This window comes from Panthera uncia (assembly GCF_023721935.1).
Source record: "Panthera uncia isolate 11264 chromosome B2 unlocalized genomic scaffold, Puncia_PCG_1.0 HiC_scaffold_24, whole genome shotgun sequence".
Classification (NCBI taxonomy): domain Eukaryota; kingdom Metazoa; phylum Chordata; class Mammalia; order Carnivora; family Felidae; genus Panthera; species Panthera uncia.
In genome coordinates, this window is record NW_026057580.1 from 61,292,223 (window position 1) to 61,311,857 (window position 19,635).

Here is a 19,635-nt window from a genome sequence, read left to right on the forward strand (position 1 = left end):
ACGGTAGAGGTGCTTATCTTCTTTGATGATTATATTTCAAGGATGGCTTCTGGGTCCTTGAGAAAGATAGCCCTGGACTATAAAACTGATGAGAGGCTTTTAAAAAGATTTGCATGTCAAAGATTCAAAATAAGAATTTACAATGACATAACTTTCTGAAGTGAATAATCTAAGAAAGAAGAGTGAAGGGACTTCAGTGGTTAGTCCATCTGAATTCTGGAAAGGCCAGGATAAAAGTGAGGTCAGTGGACTGTATACAGAAAGAAAGTCATCTAAAGTTGAGAAAGCTGAGGGATCCCTTATCTTTTTCTCTATCATCGCTAGCCTCTTCTAGTACCATGTTCCTTGACTCTGTGTGCCACAGCCAAAGTGTACTTCCTTCAATTATGTCAACCCATCAAATTCATGTCCAAGATAGCATCTCTTAACTGATTTTCCCTTGTCTAGAAAGTTCACCTCTCATTATGTAGTTGACATGGACTCAGCCTTCAGGTATCACTTCTTTCCTTCTTTCTGTCTTTTTAACTTTTTTTTTTTTTTTTTACTACTTTTCTGGAGATTTCTTTAAACTTTATTTTCTAAAATTTTCCTTGAGGTTTTCATTTTTGATATCAGATTTCTATTTTTTTAATTTTTAAAATGTTTATTTTATTTTTGAGAGAGAGAGAGAGTATGCACACAAGTTGGGGGAGGAGCAGAGAGAGAGAGGGAGACAGAGAATCCGAAGCAGGCTCTGTGCTGACAGCAGAGATCCTGACATGGGGCTCAAACTCATGAACTGTGAGATCACAGCCTGAGCCGAAGTCCAATGCTCAACCAACTGAACTACCCAAGCACCCCTTGATATCAGAAAATTGGTAATTTTCTTTCAACAGAGTCCATTCAATTTTTTTTTTGTTTATATTTAACTCTCTGAGAACACTTATGCTATATTGCTTGTTTTATTCTTTATATTTCATGTTAGAGGCTCCCTTCAACTATCTTGTTATCCTTGGTTGTTTGATGATATATAACAGACTCTACAAAGCTCACTGGAAACTCTGGATGATTGCTCAAAGCTGAAAAACTGTGAGCCTTGCTAGAGGGTGATGTGGTAGATCATTTTGTTGGAAATCCATGATATGTACCCTAGATAGAATTGATGTAGTGCAATGATTAAGAACATAAACTCAGTAACTAATATGCCAATGTTTGACTCCTGGCTTTGGCATAAAGTAGCCACATCAATTTGGGCAAATTATTAACCTATCCATGTTTCAGTTTTCTCATTTGTAAGATGACAGAAAAGATACTTATCACCTAATCAAAATCTTGTAAAATTTGAATTATTTAATATTTATAGATAATTTAGAATAATACATCACACATGCTGAACTTTATCTGAGTTAACTGATATTATGATGATGATCATCATCATCATCATTATTATATTTCTGGTGCAGTCAGTTTTGCTTGAAAAAATCTTCTGTGGTCTCTTCTGGAAGAATTCTAAGAACCAGGACAGAAAAAGACCTGACATTGGTTGTAGACTCCAACTTAAATTTCTTCTGGTTTCAATATGTCCTCCCTGGATCACCTGTGTCCAGTGTGTTCTTGTTTCCTCTCCAGGGAATAAAACCTCTAGTCTTCTGCTTGGGTGAGATGGAGCAGTCACCATGATGCTCAGAGAAAGGGAAGGGGGAGGAATGGATCAAGGATCAAGGATCTAACATTTTTAAAGACATTCTTTCAATAAATTTTACTTTTTTTAGAACTTTGGTCATCTGGGTTTGAGAAGCATATAGAAATTCCAATTTGAGGGTTGATGGGGGTGAGGGAGAGGGGGAAGTGGGTGATGGGCATGGAGGAGGGCACTTGTTGGGATGAGCACTGGGTGTTGTATGGAAACCAATTTGACAATAAATTATATTAAAAAATAAAATGTTCACAAAAACTAAATAAAAAATATAAATATAAATAAAAAATTAGAAAAGGAAAAAAAAAGAAATTCCAATCTCTGAGACTTCTGTGGGAGAAATAGCGTTATAAAAGTTACTTAACTGAGTTACAATTCACCTTTCTGCTTTCCAGCTTCCAAAAATTAATTTCTGTTGTACATTCTTCTATTGTTTTGTGCCTTGTGGATTCATGCCATAGGAGAGAACATGTACTCAAAGGCGATAGTCAACCTGCCATCTTTGCCATACTTTTGACATTTTTTAGGAAAATTAACATATAAGCATTTGGTGGTAGTATGCTCTCTTTTGGAAAAATAATCAGAATTATAAAAATATCATACTATTGCACAGTGTGCTCACATGTAGTGTCTTATTTGAGCCTCACAAGAACACTGCAAAGTTGGCAGAGATATTTGACTATTATGCACATTGAAATTCAAAGAGATTAAATAGCTTGTATAAGAACATAGATTCCATTAATAAGAGACATACAGCTAGTGATCATTACTCCTGTCTCAGTCTGAGTATATTCAGAATCTACATGTTACTTAAGTATAGGTAACCGATTATTTCCGAGTGGTTAGGTCTGTAGAGAAAAAAGCATGCTAAGCTTCCTATTCAGCTTATGAATTTGTTCAGATACTTTGTTCAAATGCGTTGCAAGCTGTCTTAGCTGCTTTAAATTTGAAGGTTTCAGTAAAATTCATGTTGTGGAGTCCTTTTGTTTTTAAACCAGTGATGCACTGGATCCTCTTTGCTACTCAATATAATAGAAGTAATAAAATTGCCGGGAGGTGCTAAAGATTAGTCTGCCTTTTCAACTTGCTGTAGAAATAGGTGAGAATTGAAAGGCATCTCCACCCTTACCACACACACACACAGAGTCTGCAGGCGCAGTGATGATTTTTAATCACACTTTGGGTTTTACAGTTGTGTTTTACAGCCATCAATGGGAGGTGCAAAGAAGTGACTGTGCTAAACTAGAAATTGTGATCAAAGAATGACAACAAATCAAGCAAACAAGCCATATAGAATGTATATTTCTAAACTGAAATATCTCTTCTTTGGGTTTTTATTTTTATTAAGAGAAACAAAAAAAATTTGGGTGACTTCTGTATCTAAACCTATTCTACAATTCTAAGAATAAAAGAAATACTTATATCTTCTGCCGACAGGAAAAATGAGTAAAGCTATACAAAAATTATAGACAATAGATTTCTGGAAATCAGAAGTAAATCAATGAGAGATCTTATATAGCAATGGAAGATTGGAAATGATTAGTTTCAAAATGATTATCAATAGTAATTTCTAAGAAGTGCTCATAAGAATAAAATATAAGTGCAGGAAAACATTCAAAGAATTTTACATGAAAATACATTTTGTAAAATTCATACTTGGTCAATTAAAGTTTCATTTTATAGATTAGATATTTCAAATGTAAAATAATACTACATTCACATTAATTTAAAATTAAACTATATATATCCATAAAGGATAGATTAGAAATAGTCTTTAGTTTCTTGGTTTTCAGTTGTTAAAAAAAGTTTGATCTGTTTACACAGCAACATATTAACTGTTAAAATAGAATTTTATACTGTTATTATACTGTTAAAAAAGAATTTCTCTTTTTTAAGTTGTTTGTGTTGTATAATTTTTAAATTTGAAAGTACTATTAATATTTTAAAATTTATATTGCATATTATAACATATATAATACTATAAAAAGTGGAAGATATAATGATGTATGATTTTATAAATATATAGACATATTTAAATGATTATTGCTATTATAAACAATCTGAGTCCTCCTCTATTTGGGACAAAAATACTACTTTTCAAGTTCTTTTTAAATTAACTTGTGTCAATGGATGGAATGTGTTATCACTAATTGGAAATCATGTAACTAAAGCAATAAAACATTAATTGTTAACGTTCTTATAACTGAAACAAAGGAGAGAATTTAGGCAATTTATGACCACATTAGGTAAAAATAACTTTTTGTATACTTTCTTATCTCTGCTTGGTTTAGGCCTCAGAGAGTATGCCCATGTTATGATACTACACGGTAATATCATATTACCATGATATTTCATTATCACTCCTTGATAAAGAGTTACTTTTTAAATTATCAAGTCATGAGAGTGCAGTTGATGACCTACATTTTAGAATTATCATTTATGGGATTTTATATCTATTTGTTATCAGCCACAGATTTACTAAATCAAAAAATATGTCCAACTTAATTTTTTATTAAAAATCTCCTTAATCTGCAGGTGAGCTTTAATTTTGATTTTATTTTGTATTTAGGTCTCGTTTGATGCAAAACATTAGGAGAAAAACTTTTTATCTTTGAAAGGAAGTGAGTTTGTTCTGGCTATTGTCATTATGTAGTAACATTTGGGAAGCCAAATGAATCTATGCAAAATCTCACTATTGGTGGGGTGCCTGGGTGGCTCAGTTGGTTAAGCATTTGACTCTTGAATTCAGCTCAGGATATGATCTCATGGTTTGTTGGTCTGAGCCCCGAGTTGGGCTCTGCACTGACAAAGCAGGGCCTACTTGGGATTCTCTCTCTCCCTTACTCTCTGCCCCTCCCCTGCATGCATGTGTGCAATCCCTCCCTCCGTCTCTCTCAAAAGAAAAGAAAAAATATCACTATTGGTCTTAACTATTCCAATAAGGATTTCATCATAACCTTAAATATTCCTTTCATTTTTCTTTTCTACTTCCAACATATGATCATGTTATTTTAAAATAATTGACATGCCACCAAAGCTGCTCAAATTTGTAATCCTATCAATCTTATTCTAGACTTTTTAGCTGCAGTCTTTCAAACTTTGAGCCACTGGCCTTTTGGCATGCCTTAGTGTTTCATTGAAGAGCAAAGGTTTGAATTTTTACCCTCTCTTAGCCCTAATGCTATACTTGTTTTTAGAAAACACTCATTATTTTGTTCCCCCAGCAAATTTAAGGGTTTTCTTCCTATTTCATCATTGAAATAATGCCATAAGTTTTCTAAATATTATTGTGCACCTGCTTTTAGTGGAAGAAGTAGTAATATCTCATTTATGACCTGGCATATGTAGGACTAAATACATGCTTAAGCTGTAAAAAGATTGCATATTTATGCACTTGAAAATAGTTTCAACTTTTTATGACAGTGCTACCAATATAGTGAATATCCTCCTTGTGTTTATAGCTTCAGTATTATTTTTTGTATTTGTGTAAGAGTTTAAGTGACATAAGGGCTTACAGCTGAGCTTTCCATAAGCAGATGCTAACCTTTTCATGTTTATGTTTTTACCAGTGCCCTCTGAACAAAACCCATTTCATTCCTTTACTAATAAAACCCTAGTAAAGCCTTACTGAGAATTTTCATTTGGATATAAAAACTATTCAATTTTATTGGTCCAGGAAACTTTAGTTAGTTTGTAGATCTTAATCACAGCTTTCCTGAAGCAGGCTACCAGAGGTTCTGTGGCGTCTGGATTGCGTTTCAGTGGAGAATTTTACTTGTAACAAACTCCTTATATTTGTTCAACCTATCTATATATATCCTTGTGTATTCTTGGAGGATGATGTGACTTTGGGTGTCACAGTCAACCAAACGAGGAAAAAGAAAAAAAGAAAAAGAAAAACCTCAAGGTTGTTACAGTGTCAGTTGGTGTCCAGTGTCTGTCTCTTCCAAATTTGATGTTATAGTAATGTTGAAAGATAAAATTATACACATGAGATACTCATATGAGATACAAGCACAAAAGTTCCTCCTTATTAATATTATTTTCTCTTTTTTTATTGGCTTCTATGATTTACTAGCTGTACATTTTTTAACATGATTTTTGATATGTCTGTTAAATAAATTTAAATGAAATATAGTAAGTTCCATCTAAATATTGTAGGATCACATGGAAACTAAGGAATATATATTCTTACCTGTTTCATTTCTCCCTAGAAATCAAAAATATCTACATATGACAAAATGTGGGCCTTTATGAGTAGCAGGAGGCAGTCAGTACTCGTCAAAAGTAATGAAGAAGGAATCCAGAGAGTCCTCACCTCTGATTATGCTTTCCTAATGGAGTCAACGACCATTGAGTTTGTTACCCAGCGGAATTGTAACCTGACACAGATTGGCGGCCTTATAGACTCCAAAGGTTATGGCGTTGGCACCCCCATGGGTAGGTTTTATGTCAGTCACTTTTCTTTGTTCTTGAGTCTTAGTTGCTGTGAGGAGGAGGAAAAACAAAGCCTCCATATGCCTTTGGGAATTTTCTTTTTAATAAATCTATCTTGCTATGTTCGCTTACTGTATAAAATCAGGAAGCAATTTGGACATCCGCTTCTAAATAGGTAAGTAACAAAAGAAAAACTGATTTCCACCAAAATGGTTGGTAGACATTTTTACTGAATCGGTGTTGAAAAAACCCGCAACGTCAATGTAAAAGACCTTCTCAATTCTACATTATAAATGTTTTATGAATCAAATAGTTTTTGCATTTTATTTTTTTCAGATTTTTGGCTTAATGAGTATAGTATTTGAGTAGTATTTGAGTTAGAAAGTTAGTTAAACGAATGAGCCACAAATAGTTCATTTTTTCCTGTGGATATTCGCTTTATTGTTTAATTTTAGAGAAAATATTTTTTTAATTTATTTTTTTAAATATAATTTATTGTCAGATTGGTTTCCATACAACACCCAGTGCTCATCCCATGTGCTCTCCTCCCTGCCCATCACCTACTTTGCATTCTCCCCTAACCCCCATCTACCCTTAGTTTGTTCTCAGTCCTTAAAAGTCAATTATGGTTTGCCTCCCTCCCTCTCTGTAACTTTTTTTTTTCTCCCCATCTCCTCCCCCATGGTCTTCAGTTAAGTTTCTCAAGATCCACACATGAGTGAAAACATACGGTATCTGTCTTTCTCTGCCTGGCTGATTTCACTTAACATAATACCTTCCAGTTCCATCCACATTGCTGCAAATGGCCAGATTTCATTCTTTCTCATTGCCAAGTAGTATTCCACTGTGTATATAAACCACAGAGAAGATATTTGTTTTAAGAGAAATAGCAGACTGTTTTCCAGTAACATATCTAGATCATTTGACATCTGGTTTAATTATTTATGACATCCTTTTGCTTTCATATGACAAAATTATTCTCTATAATAGTCATGAAATGAAATAAAGGATAATAATTGCCAGAAAAGGCAAACAATGGACATTTTGATTTATTGGACTTCATGTATGTGTATAATATATATGAATATGTATATTCATCTGATAAATAAGTGTATTAACATGCAGTATTACAGTACATGTGTATATGTGGTGGGCTTAATAACGGATCCCCCAAAATATCCACAGTCTAATCCACAAAATATGTGAACATGTGACCTTATATGACAAAGGAGATCTTACAGATGTGATTAGTTAAGGATATTGAGATAGGGAGATTATTTTGGATTAACTAGGTGGATCCCTATAAAAAAGTAGCAAGGGTCAGAGTCACAGTTAAGGAGACATGACAATAGAAGAAGGGAAAGGAAGAATGTCTTAGTCCATTCCAGCACATGTGACAAAATACCAGAGATTGAGTAAAGAGTAGAACTTTATTTTTCACAGTTCTGTAAACTGGAAGTCCAAGATCTAGGTGCCAGCTGACTCCTTGTCTGGTGAGACCTGCTTTCTGTGTAATAGATGGGTATCACATGACAGAATAGTCAGGGATTTCTCTGGAGTCCCTTTTATAAGCTCATTCATGACAGCCACATCTAATAATGAATTTCCTCCCAAGAACCCCACTTCCAAATGCCATCCTATTGAAGATTGGTTTCAACATAAGAATTTGGGTGGTCACAAACCTTCAGACCATGGTGTTGGGAAGTTGAGGGGGAAAAGAGATGGAGAGAAATTTGAGAATGCTACCTGCTGAACTAAATATGGAGTAAAGGACCTGTAAGAATTAGTTTAGAATGCAAGAAAACATACTTTCTTAGAGGCTGAAGAAGGAATGCAGTCCTGCAGACACATCACTTTTAGGACTTGTGACCTTCGAAATATTAGGCAATACATTGGTGTTGTTTTAAGCCAATAAATTTATGGTAATTTGTTACAGCAGAAACAGAAAACTAATATTATATAAAAGGGAAAAAATAACAGGTTAACATGTTTTAATTAGCAACAGTGTAATTTTTGAAATAAAGGGGAAAACAGCTATTCACTGGCCCATCACAATAGCAAATAATAACTTTAAATTTTTCCTTAGCCTTAACTTCTGCAAATTTGTCAATGACCAGGCCAAAACTGATCTTCATGTATTCATGTTTAATAAATAGCATAGTCACATTTGTCAATTTATCTTCACTCATAAATTTAAGTTAATTTTGAAAATTTTCTTTGAAATGAACTAACATGTATACAATAGTTACAAAGTGGGGCATAGATTTATAAAATCCAATTTCAAAATAAATTCCAGAAATTACAATACTATAAAGAGTCTTTGCTTCTTTGAGATCATTTCTAGCAGCTTTCAAATGTCTGGTAAATCCAAAACCTTTCCACCTTATATAATGACTTCACACACAAAAAAATTCTACACTAAATTCTATCATATTAGATGAAGTTTTCTCTAATTTGTTATGTAATTCAAAATAGTTTGAACTAGCTTTGAGAGAATTTTGAGATACTATCTCCTGTAATACTACAAATTGCTATATTAATATAGTAGACCCCAAATAATGCTTCCATAGTAACTATAGAAATGAAAACAAGAAAACAAAAAAACCCTCAAAATCTTGGATTCTTATTCCCAAAGTATGCAAGCGTAGCTGAAATCAGATGTGTTGGAAGTAAATTGTATACTGGGAATTCTCCAAATTAAGTAGAATGTTATTAAAGAATAAAAAATTAAATGTATGTTAATTCAAACCTTAATAGAAGTTGGGCTATTAAAACTCAACAGTAATTGTTTAGAACTTAGATGCACAGAAAATATTTTTGAGGTGGAATATTTTATTTTTAATGTGTTTTGACTACCTAGTGTGCGGTGATAGTTGATATTATTGTTGTTTATAAATTCTGCACATAGAACTAACCACTTTTTTGCCTGAAACAGAAAAAAAAAACCTCCCAAAGCCTTGCTGTTGTTATGCCAATGTATGTATTAATTCCAAAGTTTTATAATTAACTCTAATATATGATAAATGTTTATTAATGATTGAATTTTCATAATTCCTGCTTGAGGAGCAAAGTTTTTGTGTTGATGGAGTCCTCAAACTGTGGCATTCACCATAGTTAGATCTGGTATGATTCTTTCCCTTGGTAAGAATTATATAATGAACTCACCAACTTCATGAGTTCGTGTACCATTTATCTGGAATTTGTAATGAGTGATTTCTTTGCTAACTTTTCAAGTATACTTTCATTCATTTATGAAAAGGTGTATAAGCAAATTTATATTTTCGGCAATAGACCAATAATGTGCTATTAGAAAGTATCGTCATTTGCAACAACCTTGCAATACGTGAGAGGGGTATTATGCTAAGTGAAGTAAGCCAGAGAAAGACAAATACTGTGTGATTTCCCTTATATCTGGAATCTAAATAACAAAATGAACAAAGAAATAAAAACAGAAACAGACTCATAGATACAGGAAACAAACTGTTGCTTACCAGAGGAGGGAGAGGTAGAAAGGCAGGTGGAATAGGTGAAGGGGATTAAGAAATAGTAACTTCTAGTAATAAAATAAATATCATTAAGATGCAATGTCCAGCATAGGGAATCGAGTCAATAATTGTAATAGTTGTGTATGGTGTCAGATGATAACTAGACTTAACATGGAAATCATTTTGTAATGTATAAAAATACTGAATCGCTATGATGTACAACTAAAGCTAATAAGATTTATGTCAATTATACTTCAATTAAAAAATGTCATCATATAGTATTATGCCCAATGATACTCTTTTTTTCCCCCAATGATATTCTAATTTAGCCTTGTCTTTTAATCTTGGGCAAGTCACTTGAGTTATGACTTCTAGATTTTTTTTTAAATTGGTAAAATTAGGTTATACTAAGAAAACTTAAGGTCTATTTAATTTAAACTTACAACAATTTTTCTGATAGTATGCTTGACAAATTCAGAGAGTTTGTTCTAAATTGGGCTAGAAACTACATGGAGAAATATGGTTCACTGATGTCTTAGAATAAATTTTAAAACTTAAGCACAGTTGTAAACACTTATGAGAGCTGTGAGCAGTAATTTGTTAGGCTCTCATTGGCTTGCAGTTTCATTTGGAAAGAGCTAGAGCAAATAAATGTATTTTTCAGTGTTGTTTCTGAAAGAAGTGAAATTCTCATATGTCTTCACCATCTTCTGCTGCTTTATATTATCTGGATGAAGGCAGAGATTTTTGTTTCTTTGTTGTCGTAAGCCTACGCAACTGCACCTGCATTCTGTGGACCCGCTATCATTTGTTGAGCACATAAATTCTACATCTGAAAATATGATCGTGCAGCAAGATTTATAAGCAGAGAAAACAAGTACTTTTTATAGCTAATAATAAATGTGGCATTTTACATTATGAAATGTGATGACCTCAGTAAACTAACTTGAGAAATCCAGGGTAATGGGAAATAAGATTTGAGGAAGTGGTGTGAGAACTTTGCAGACTAGCACAGGTATTTTAGTTAGTGATAGTTACATAATAGCACTTATAATTTTAAAATTTCCAAAATAATTTTGACTTCTACTTAATATAAAATCTTGAACTTGAAATATTTTTGTTTCCTTGGTTGTTTGTTGTTGTAAATACAATGTACCAGTGTACCAGGAATGTCTCTATCATACTATCTCACTTTGAGGAAATGCTTACTAAAAGTAAATCAAAATAGTGTATTATACAAATCTCAAAAACCCACTGTGTTATTTCAGGTGTGAAAACTATTTTAAAAAGAAAGATAATAGTTGAACTAGTTCTCTTTTTTAATTTAAAAAAAAAAATGTTTGTTCATTTGTTTATTTATTTATTTATTTATTTTTGAGAGAGAGAAAGACAGAGCATGAGCAGGCAAGGGGCAGACAGAGACAGAGACATGGAATCCTAAGCAAGCTCCAGGCTCTGAGCTGTCAGCACAGAGCCTGATGTAGGGCTTGAACCCATGAGCTGTGACATCATGACCTGAGCCAAAGTCGAACACTTAACCAACTCAGCCACCCAGGTGCTCCAATACTTGAATCAGTTCTAAGGAGTTCTCTGTTATAATTTATTGAAGCATACAAAAGGAAATTTTCAATCCCTCTTTACCCCTGACACTGTTAACCCCTGATACCTTTTATTAAAAGGTAGAGACTTACTAAGGAAAATATAAAACAGTTCAAAATATTGATAGATATACAAGCTATATTTTAATATAACTTTTTGAATTGAGGAAAATATACTGGGCACAGCACTTAGAATTTCTATTTCCTCTAATTTAAAGCTTATCTTTTAGATAAGATGAAAGAACAAAACAAATTAAACTATAAGCCTTAGGATGTAGTTTTTTTCTTTTATCTGTTCAACTCAGCTGATCAGATCAACTTTTGCCCTTCTGAAGAAAGCTGAGTTATTGTGGAAAATATTCATTGATTTTGGCAAGGGCACTTGCTTGAGAAACTTATAGATATCAAGTTGTATCTAAATGGATTCATTTCTTTGTAGTGTGTAGATAAATGGGGAAATAATAGTATGTTAGTGTTTTCATTAAAGTAATTTTTTAATTAGGCAATAACACATGATAAATTTCTAACTTTTATAGGACATTCTTGGAATGTTAATGTAAAATTATCAATACATGGGAATAAAAATTCAAAATCTGAAAAATACTATGATACAGTAAAATAATAGACAAAGAAGAATATTTTAGCACATTCTTCTTTATAGTCAAAGCCAAATATTAACTTTAATTTACTAAACTCTCATATCACTAAAAGTTATTTAATGCATGTAGCCTATATTTTATTTTTAGTCTAATTCTGAATGAGATAAAGTTGAAAACAATAATTTAAAGGAAAAATATTCAAATCATTCACCTGCATGTATTGCAATATACTTTTTGTTTCTCTTATTTAGATAACTTGTTTTCTTCTGTTTGACCGGATGTTAAGTTCTTTAGTGAATTGTATTTTATTCATTCATAACAGTGTAAAATAAATTTTGAGACTCCATACATTGTAAGTGAATCTTAACTCTCATATCATTTCATCAGAGAAGTACAATCTAGAAAGAGGCATTTCATACTTCACTCCCTTAAATACTTGACTTCTGAGAAAAAGATTCCAGGGAGTAATTTATGATTTGCTCTGCCATACTTCTACTAGAAATATGGCTTCATGAATTATTTATATTTATTTAGTCATTAATAAACACAAGGACATGCAACTCTAGCAATTGAATGAGATTTCTGACTTCCCATAAACTTTCAGCCAATATCATAATCTGCATTTTCAACTAGTTAACTAGCATTTGCTTATTGTATCATCATTGTTCAAGTATATTAAAGATTATTGCTAATATATTTACTTTGAAAATTTTGTTTAAGCATAAATCAAAAAAAAATCATTCTTGTATGAAAACGTTAATTGAAGCTCTTGTTCTTTTCACAGCAAAAGTTAATGAGGTCAGTATATTCAAAGCAGAGACATGTGGGCTCAGGTTCTGAAAATTTAGATCAGTACCAGAAATACCTCAGGATTTTGAGTGCATATTCTGCAGGAGCCATGATCCATAGGGAAAATTTCATCTTTACAAATACCGTAAATGTGATCAAAGAGAGAGGAACTCTCTTTGCTTTTAGTGTTGTTCAGATGGTCAGACATTGTCAAAGAGGCACGTGTGATTACGTGCAGGAGGTTAAAACAGAAAAAGACTTTGTCTCTTTTGGAGTGAGAAATCAGAAATGTTTCAAAAATTATATATATTTTCCTTTGTCCCCCAATAGCCCATGCAACTTCTTGTTAGCCTGCAAGGTAGGCCTCCTCTGGTGTGACTCATCCAGGGGCAACCCTCACCATTCATCATTCTGAGTATGATGATAACTGCCCAAAGTGTGCTGTGAAATCGCTGAATGACTCCGGTATAAGCTATTTAATTAGGGAAGCTCTGTTTATGCAAAAATACCTTAGTGGAGCAATCAACAATGATGTGAAGGCAAATGCTCAATAAGCAGATGCTGGTTTAATTAAGCTTGGGGTGACATCATATCCCTTTCACAGTTTTCCTGACGGCAGCACTGTTATTTCAACGTAATATTTACTGTATGGTAGGTTTTTGAAGTTGTAGGTGTTCTTACTCTTAAGTTAACCGAACTTCCTATGCCATTCAAAAGAATTAAATTAAGAAACACACACACACACACACACACACACACACACACATAACAACTCTAGATGGGGTAAAGCAAAAAAGCAAATCGCAGCAGTTTTCATTAAGGAATATTTAAAATGTGTGAGCAGTTGCAATCTTGACTTTTAATTCACCATAGGTGATAATCTATTTATCTGAACAGGGAGCATTTCTACTTAATGGCATTTTCTACTGCATTGCCTCCCTTCTTACTGCCCAGACTAAAAGCCTTCTTGGTTTCTCTCTTTCGAATATTGAATGCACATTGTACTTTGAAGACTAGTCAGACTCAGCAGTCCATTCGCTGGTAGGAAAGCAGCAGTCTCAAAAAATCCATTAGAGCCAGTTGGTGTTATTTTGGTTTGCTGTGTTCAATTTGGTAGAAATATTATAAAGTGACTGAACGGTCTCATTAAAACTATTTCTATTTTTAACAAGGAGTTAGTAGCATGCTTCATTTGTTACTTCCTCATGACTTTAATCACATATATAAAATATGTGTCAGCTGAGAAGGGGATGGAGGGATGGTGTTCATGTCTGTGCATATTGTTGATGCAAAAGTTTTCTATAATATAATTTGTTCCCATTTTACTTGTGGGCTTAACTCATTAGTAAGTTTTAAGCAGTCAGTGAATAACTATTTCTGTGAACAAAATCCAAATTAACTCAGTCATATCATAGTCATACAACTACTGAAATAAGTGTAATACATGAAGATGTAAAGTGGAAATATAAAAATGAAGAAAAGATTAATGTAAAGTAGATATTTTTATAATGCTTTTGAACACTAAGGTTAGATTTAAAGATCATTTTATCACACACAAAATTGTTATATACATTTTATTTCTGTTATATTATTTAATTATAAATGCTAGGATATATTCCTATTTGATAATAGGGTTTTAATTTTACCTTTGTAAACTGTTTTATAACAAGTTTTATGTTAATGAATATGAAATAGTAGTAATCCTATTAATGATTCTCAGGTAACTTTTATCTCATTACAATGCTCTTACCCATAATCAGCCTAAAGTAAAAAATGTTGCAAGAGGTTGTATCATTGACTCTTTTTAAAAAAAAAAAAAATTAACATTTATTCATTTTTTGAGAGACAGGGAGAGAGAGAGAACAAGCAGAGAAGGGGCAGAGAGAGAGAGGGAGGCACAGAATCCGAAGTAGGCTCGAGGCTCTGAGTTGTCTGTACAGAGCCTGATGCAGGGCTCAAAACACAAACTGTGAGATCATGACCTGAGCCCAAGTCAGACGCGTAACCGACTGAGCCACCTTTATGGTAGAAGTATACAACTTCAACATATGAACAATGTAAAATTTCTTTCTTCACTTCTATTTTCTAATGTTAAATGCGTGAGATCTCACTGCTTGCTTTCTTTTTCTTTCTTTCTTTCTTTCTTTCTTTCTTTCTGTCTTTCTTGTTCTTTGATGAAGTGGGAGATATAGATTTTGTTAGGAGAGGCATGTTGTTTGTTTAAGGCAGATGCCAGTGTTTATAAAAATAGAAATCAGTATTAGAAGCATGTTTTTTTCTCTGTTTTGCTCACCATCCATTTCTAAAATTCTCAATCCATCATATAATAAGTACTATAATATTCATCATTATAGATGCATAAAATCGCTGGCCTTCAGTTCTTCAGCTTTACTGAAGTGAATGAATACATTTGTCTTCATTAGTTGAACATAATGCACAAAAATTGATGCAAATTATTCATCTTTCTGCAGGTCAAACCTTCCATTAAAATGCATTCTATCTTTTCATTGCCTAAGCAGCATAATTTTAATGTTGGTGAAGCGATTTTGCAAGGCTAAATCAAGATCTAATAATTTTCAGGGCCTGAATTAAACAAAAACAAGTCAAATTACACTTGTAGAAGCTGTATATTTCTGGCATACTGTTAAAGTCTAGATTTCCTGTCACTGAAAACAGATGAGAGTCTCAGTAAACTATGCCTGCTCCACAGATCATCAACAAACTCTGTGTGCTAGAATCTAGGAAGCTTCCAGAGGGAATTTGATGAATTGTAAGCACCAGTGTGAGCAGTTTTCATTAATAGTATAAATGCTGACCAAATGGTGCCCAAACAATGCATAAATGGATAATTTTCATGAAAACAGAGCTAGTTCTGATAGATTTTATATGCAAACATTGGATCATTTCATTCATTTAATTAGCGTCTTGTGCAGATTTGTCCAAGGCCATGGGTTCAAACTCTATTATAGATTAGTTAGCCAGATTGACTATGCCAGATTGTTACCCTTTGGTTTGTAGGACTAAGTAAGATCAATCATTCTTACAGGGGAAAAGAGTCAAAGCACAGAGGTAAAATGTGGAAATACTAGATTCCAAATATGGCTGTCTTGCATTTGAGGGTCCTCATGTGAAGGGCATTTTCTTAGCATGCTGTATAGAATGTGGGGCCATTGTAGTCAGGTGACTTATGTTCAAACCCATTGGAATGTCATAGGTGTCTTAGTTGATGTCACTGAGCCTGTCTGAGACTCAGCATCCTCATCTGTAAGTGAGGGCAAACATGTCTACATAATTGGGTTGTAATAAAGATTGGGGCGCCTGGGTGGCTCAGTCCGTCAAGTGTCCAACTTCAGCTCAGGTCATGATCTCACAGTCCGTGAGTTTGAGCCCTGCATTGGGCTTGGTGCTGACAGCTCAGAGCCTGGAGACTGCTTCGGATTCTGTGATTCCTTCTCTCTGCCCCTCCACCTCTTACGCTCTGTCTCTCTCTGTCTCTCTCTCAAAAATACATAAACATTAAAAAAATTGTTTTTAAATAAAAAAAGATTGAACATATTATATTTGTAGTATTTGGATCAGGACACATGCACCACAAAGAATTACAAAGGAATGTCTTAAATGTTTTATCATTATTGAAAGGATGTATTGTGGTTTTTAAGTTATTTGTATCTTAGGTTTTTGCTGTCTATTCTTTAAGTAATCAGACATCTCAAATATATTGTAGATAAGGCAGATTGTTAATATAACCCATTCCTAACCACATGGAAATGTTTGCCTATGGAACTTAACTAGGGTTTTGCCATCACGTAATCAGTATACTGTAGTTAGCTAACCATCATTTTGGGGGGAAGAAGGTGATTGATATCTACTCTATAAAGATGAGATAATTCCTATTGTAGACCATTATATAAATAAATAAAATAAAGTTTTTCCTTCCAAGCATTTCTTGAATGTTTAGTGAACAGAGTCCCAAGATGTATTCAGAGAACAGTATCTCTAAAGACATGTATTCTTCCTTTGTATTTGGTTTATCTATAAGAAATTTTATCACTGTACAACCTGCTTCGCTCTGTAAAATAATGAATACAAAATATAGATATACAACATCCCCTTTCTTAAGGAGACATTTGTGAAAAAATAAATTGAACACAAATTATGGAGAATACAACCTGGAAAGGTGGTCTGTTATATAACACAGGGACTCAGTGGTAGATTTCAGTGAGGAGAAAGCAGTCAGATCAAATTGCAATCAGACTTGAGCTCTACCTTAGAGGATAGATACTTACTCTTTTCAAAAATACATCCTCTCTCCCAATTTTGGGGTACTTGATGATTAACTACAATGATGACTTTATTTAAAATGGTCCAACTTTTGTAATTTGTTCATTATAGTTTGATATTAGATTTGGAATGAAAACATCATACTTAGAAAAGTATTGCTGACATTTCCATTCTTATCACTATTCAAATGATTACTATGCAGATGAAAAATTGTAAGGAAGGCAGGATTCCAGTATAAAACTATTTCTATTTTCATACTTAGTGTCAGAGTTTCATGATTTAATACCCAGAGAAGAAATGTGACCACAAATCTACTTCACCAGCTACTTTTTAAATAATATATATGAAAGATGTCAGAACTAGTGAAAATAGTTTACTTTTTCATAATATGCTGATAATATTTGCCCTTCTTATTCTTTTCACATAAGTTAGAGACTATTCAGAATATGAATAAAGGGCAACTAGCTAAAACTCATACTGTATAACTTGAATTTTTTATTAATAGACTTTTTTGTGCTTCATATAAGCATCTCCTGTTGTTATTTTAGATACTTGAATGTTCTCCTGAGGATTCTGCAAATAGTCTTTCAAATAGAATACATTTACATTGCTTTTCTATAGAAGTCATAAAGACATTGCATTTTGAGGTCTACTGCAAAGGGAAAAAAAAAACCACAATCTCTATCAAATTTAAGCCAGTTATTGATTTTGAATATACATACTTTAAAATTTGTTATATCTATGATGTCCTTGGTGGTACATCCACTTGATATTTATATACACATTTGCTCCCTAAATGCATGTAGTCTCTGCCTTATGGTTTTTTACTTTTCCTCTCTCATTTCTACTTTAACAATGCATTTATTTTTGGCTCCATTCCATCATGACCCTGATATCTTATACCTAATTCTATCTTCTGTATCTAGAAGAAATTAACTAAGTGGGTTTGGGATGCTTTCACTATCATTTTTCCTTCCCATATATACCTTCCTAAAACAGAAATGTGATAGAAAGGAAATAGAAGAAATGTAGGCAAAAAGCAGCAAAAGAGAGTTATTTTCCTGACCCTTATTTTCAAAGCAATGCAACCTTTTTTTGTACCTACTCAGCAGACTAAGATAGTTTCATCTGTTACAAGACTATATAATATTGTGTTCTTCATTATAATGATCCTCATATTTATAAAATGTTATCCAATATATGTATTTTTTGTTACAGTGAAAACTCTAGAAAGGTAGTGCTCATGTGACATTATTCATCACTATATGCCTGGAATCTAACACCTGTGATAAGTACTATACACACCTGTGTGTGTAATATAGTAAAACAAAACAAAACAAAACAAAACAAACCATGATTCAGACATGGTCCCCCCCACCCAGGGCATTCATATTATCACTTAGTAGGGAAAGAGACATGGAAAAACATTAGAATATGATATACCAAATGCCGTCCTAGAGTATCTGTAATGCCATTGCACCAAAAAAGAGGGATCCTGTATATCTCTGTGGCAGTCAAGAAAAAGTGTGCAAGTATAGTGAAGGATGAACAGAAATTTATCTGAATGAGAAGAAGTTCAACCAGAAAATTGGAGGAAGTGTAGAAATGTGGCTCCCCAGGCAATGGGAAGTACATTTAATGTGTATTGCTAGCAGGTTAGATGTAAGGAGAAGTGGATAAAATAAGAGAAGAAGCCTGTGATAGATTGAAGAAAGGATTGTGTAACACATTTAGGAATGGAGATTTTATTCTATAGCTGTAGAGCACCACCGGAAAATTTTAAACAAGGAAATGATGGTCCTAGATATCCAATGCAGAAAGATTACAAGGTATCATGGAGAATGGATCACTTTTATCTGTTGTTTACCATTCTGTGATTATAATGTTGATAATTTGATTTCAAGATCAGATTACTCTTCTATTTCTATGATTCTAATTAATGGACTCCTTATACTCCTATCAAATTGAAGGGTTTTGGTTGGATGCCTAGAAAAGAAAATGTAAAGAGGGAGATAGAACTTCATACCAATTTAGCTGTTATCTCACAGGAAGTGTGAAATGGGCCCCATGAAAGTATTTAGTTGCTATATATATTAAAGGCTTCATTTGAAATAAATATATTATAATTATTATATATAGATTAAAGATCTAGGTATAGTTTGGGTTCATATGAAATGACTAAAGATAACATTGCAAGCACGCATGACCAATTATTTAGTAATTAATATATTATTTTATTTATGCATGTGTTCACCCAACAAATATTGTGTCCTTATTGTGTGTTGACAAAGCAAATAAAACCCCTGCCCTTGTGGAATTTATAACTTATTAGTGTAAATGAGCATTAAATAATCACAGAAATTAATTTTTAGTTACAAACTGAGACAAGTTCTAAGAGAAAATGAACAATGATGCTATGGTACTGTATAACAATATTATTGACCGAATAAAATGGGAAATGAATAAAATAAGTAAATAGAAACACTGAATAAATCTGGAAATATAGAAATATAAAATTAAATCTGGAATGTAAATGTAAAATTTGTCTTAGCACTTCTTAAAAACAAATATGGGAAGGAAAATGTCCTTTGAGATAATAAAACCCATCTTCTGCTGGTGCAAAGGCTCTAAGAGAATGTGCTCTGGTTCTATCTTTATTGGAAGATTTGATGGAAAGAATGGTAAAAAATAGATACAGCTCTAAAAGCACTCAAAATTTGTTGTGCATTTATGGCACTTAGCACTCATCTCAGGATAGGGAGCAGGGAGCC

The 19,635-nt window shown here is 33.1% G+C and overlaps 1 protein-coding gene across 1 annotated transcript in view; it reads left to right on the forward strand.

Moving 5' to 3' along the window:
* The window catches only part of LOC125939115 (glutamate receptor ionotropic, kainate 2-like), a 134,993-nt gene that overhangs the window by 91,045 nt on the left and 24,313 nt on the right, over nucleotides 1–19,635 (forward strand). The window contains exon 3 of the mRNA XM_049654648.1: nucleotides 5,890–6,115. Coding sequence (XP_049510605.1) covers nucleotides 5,890–6,115 — 226 coding nt within the window. The remainder of the gene's footprint in view (nucleotides 1–5,889; nucleotides 6,116–19,635) is intronic.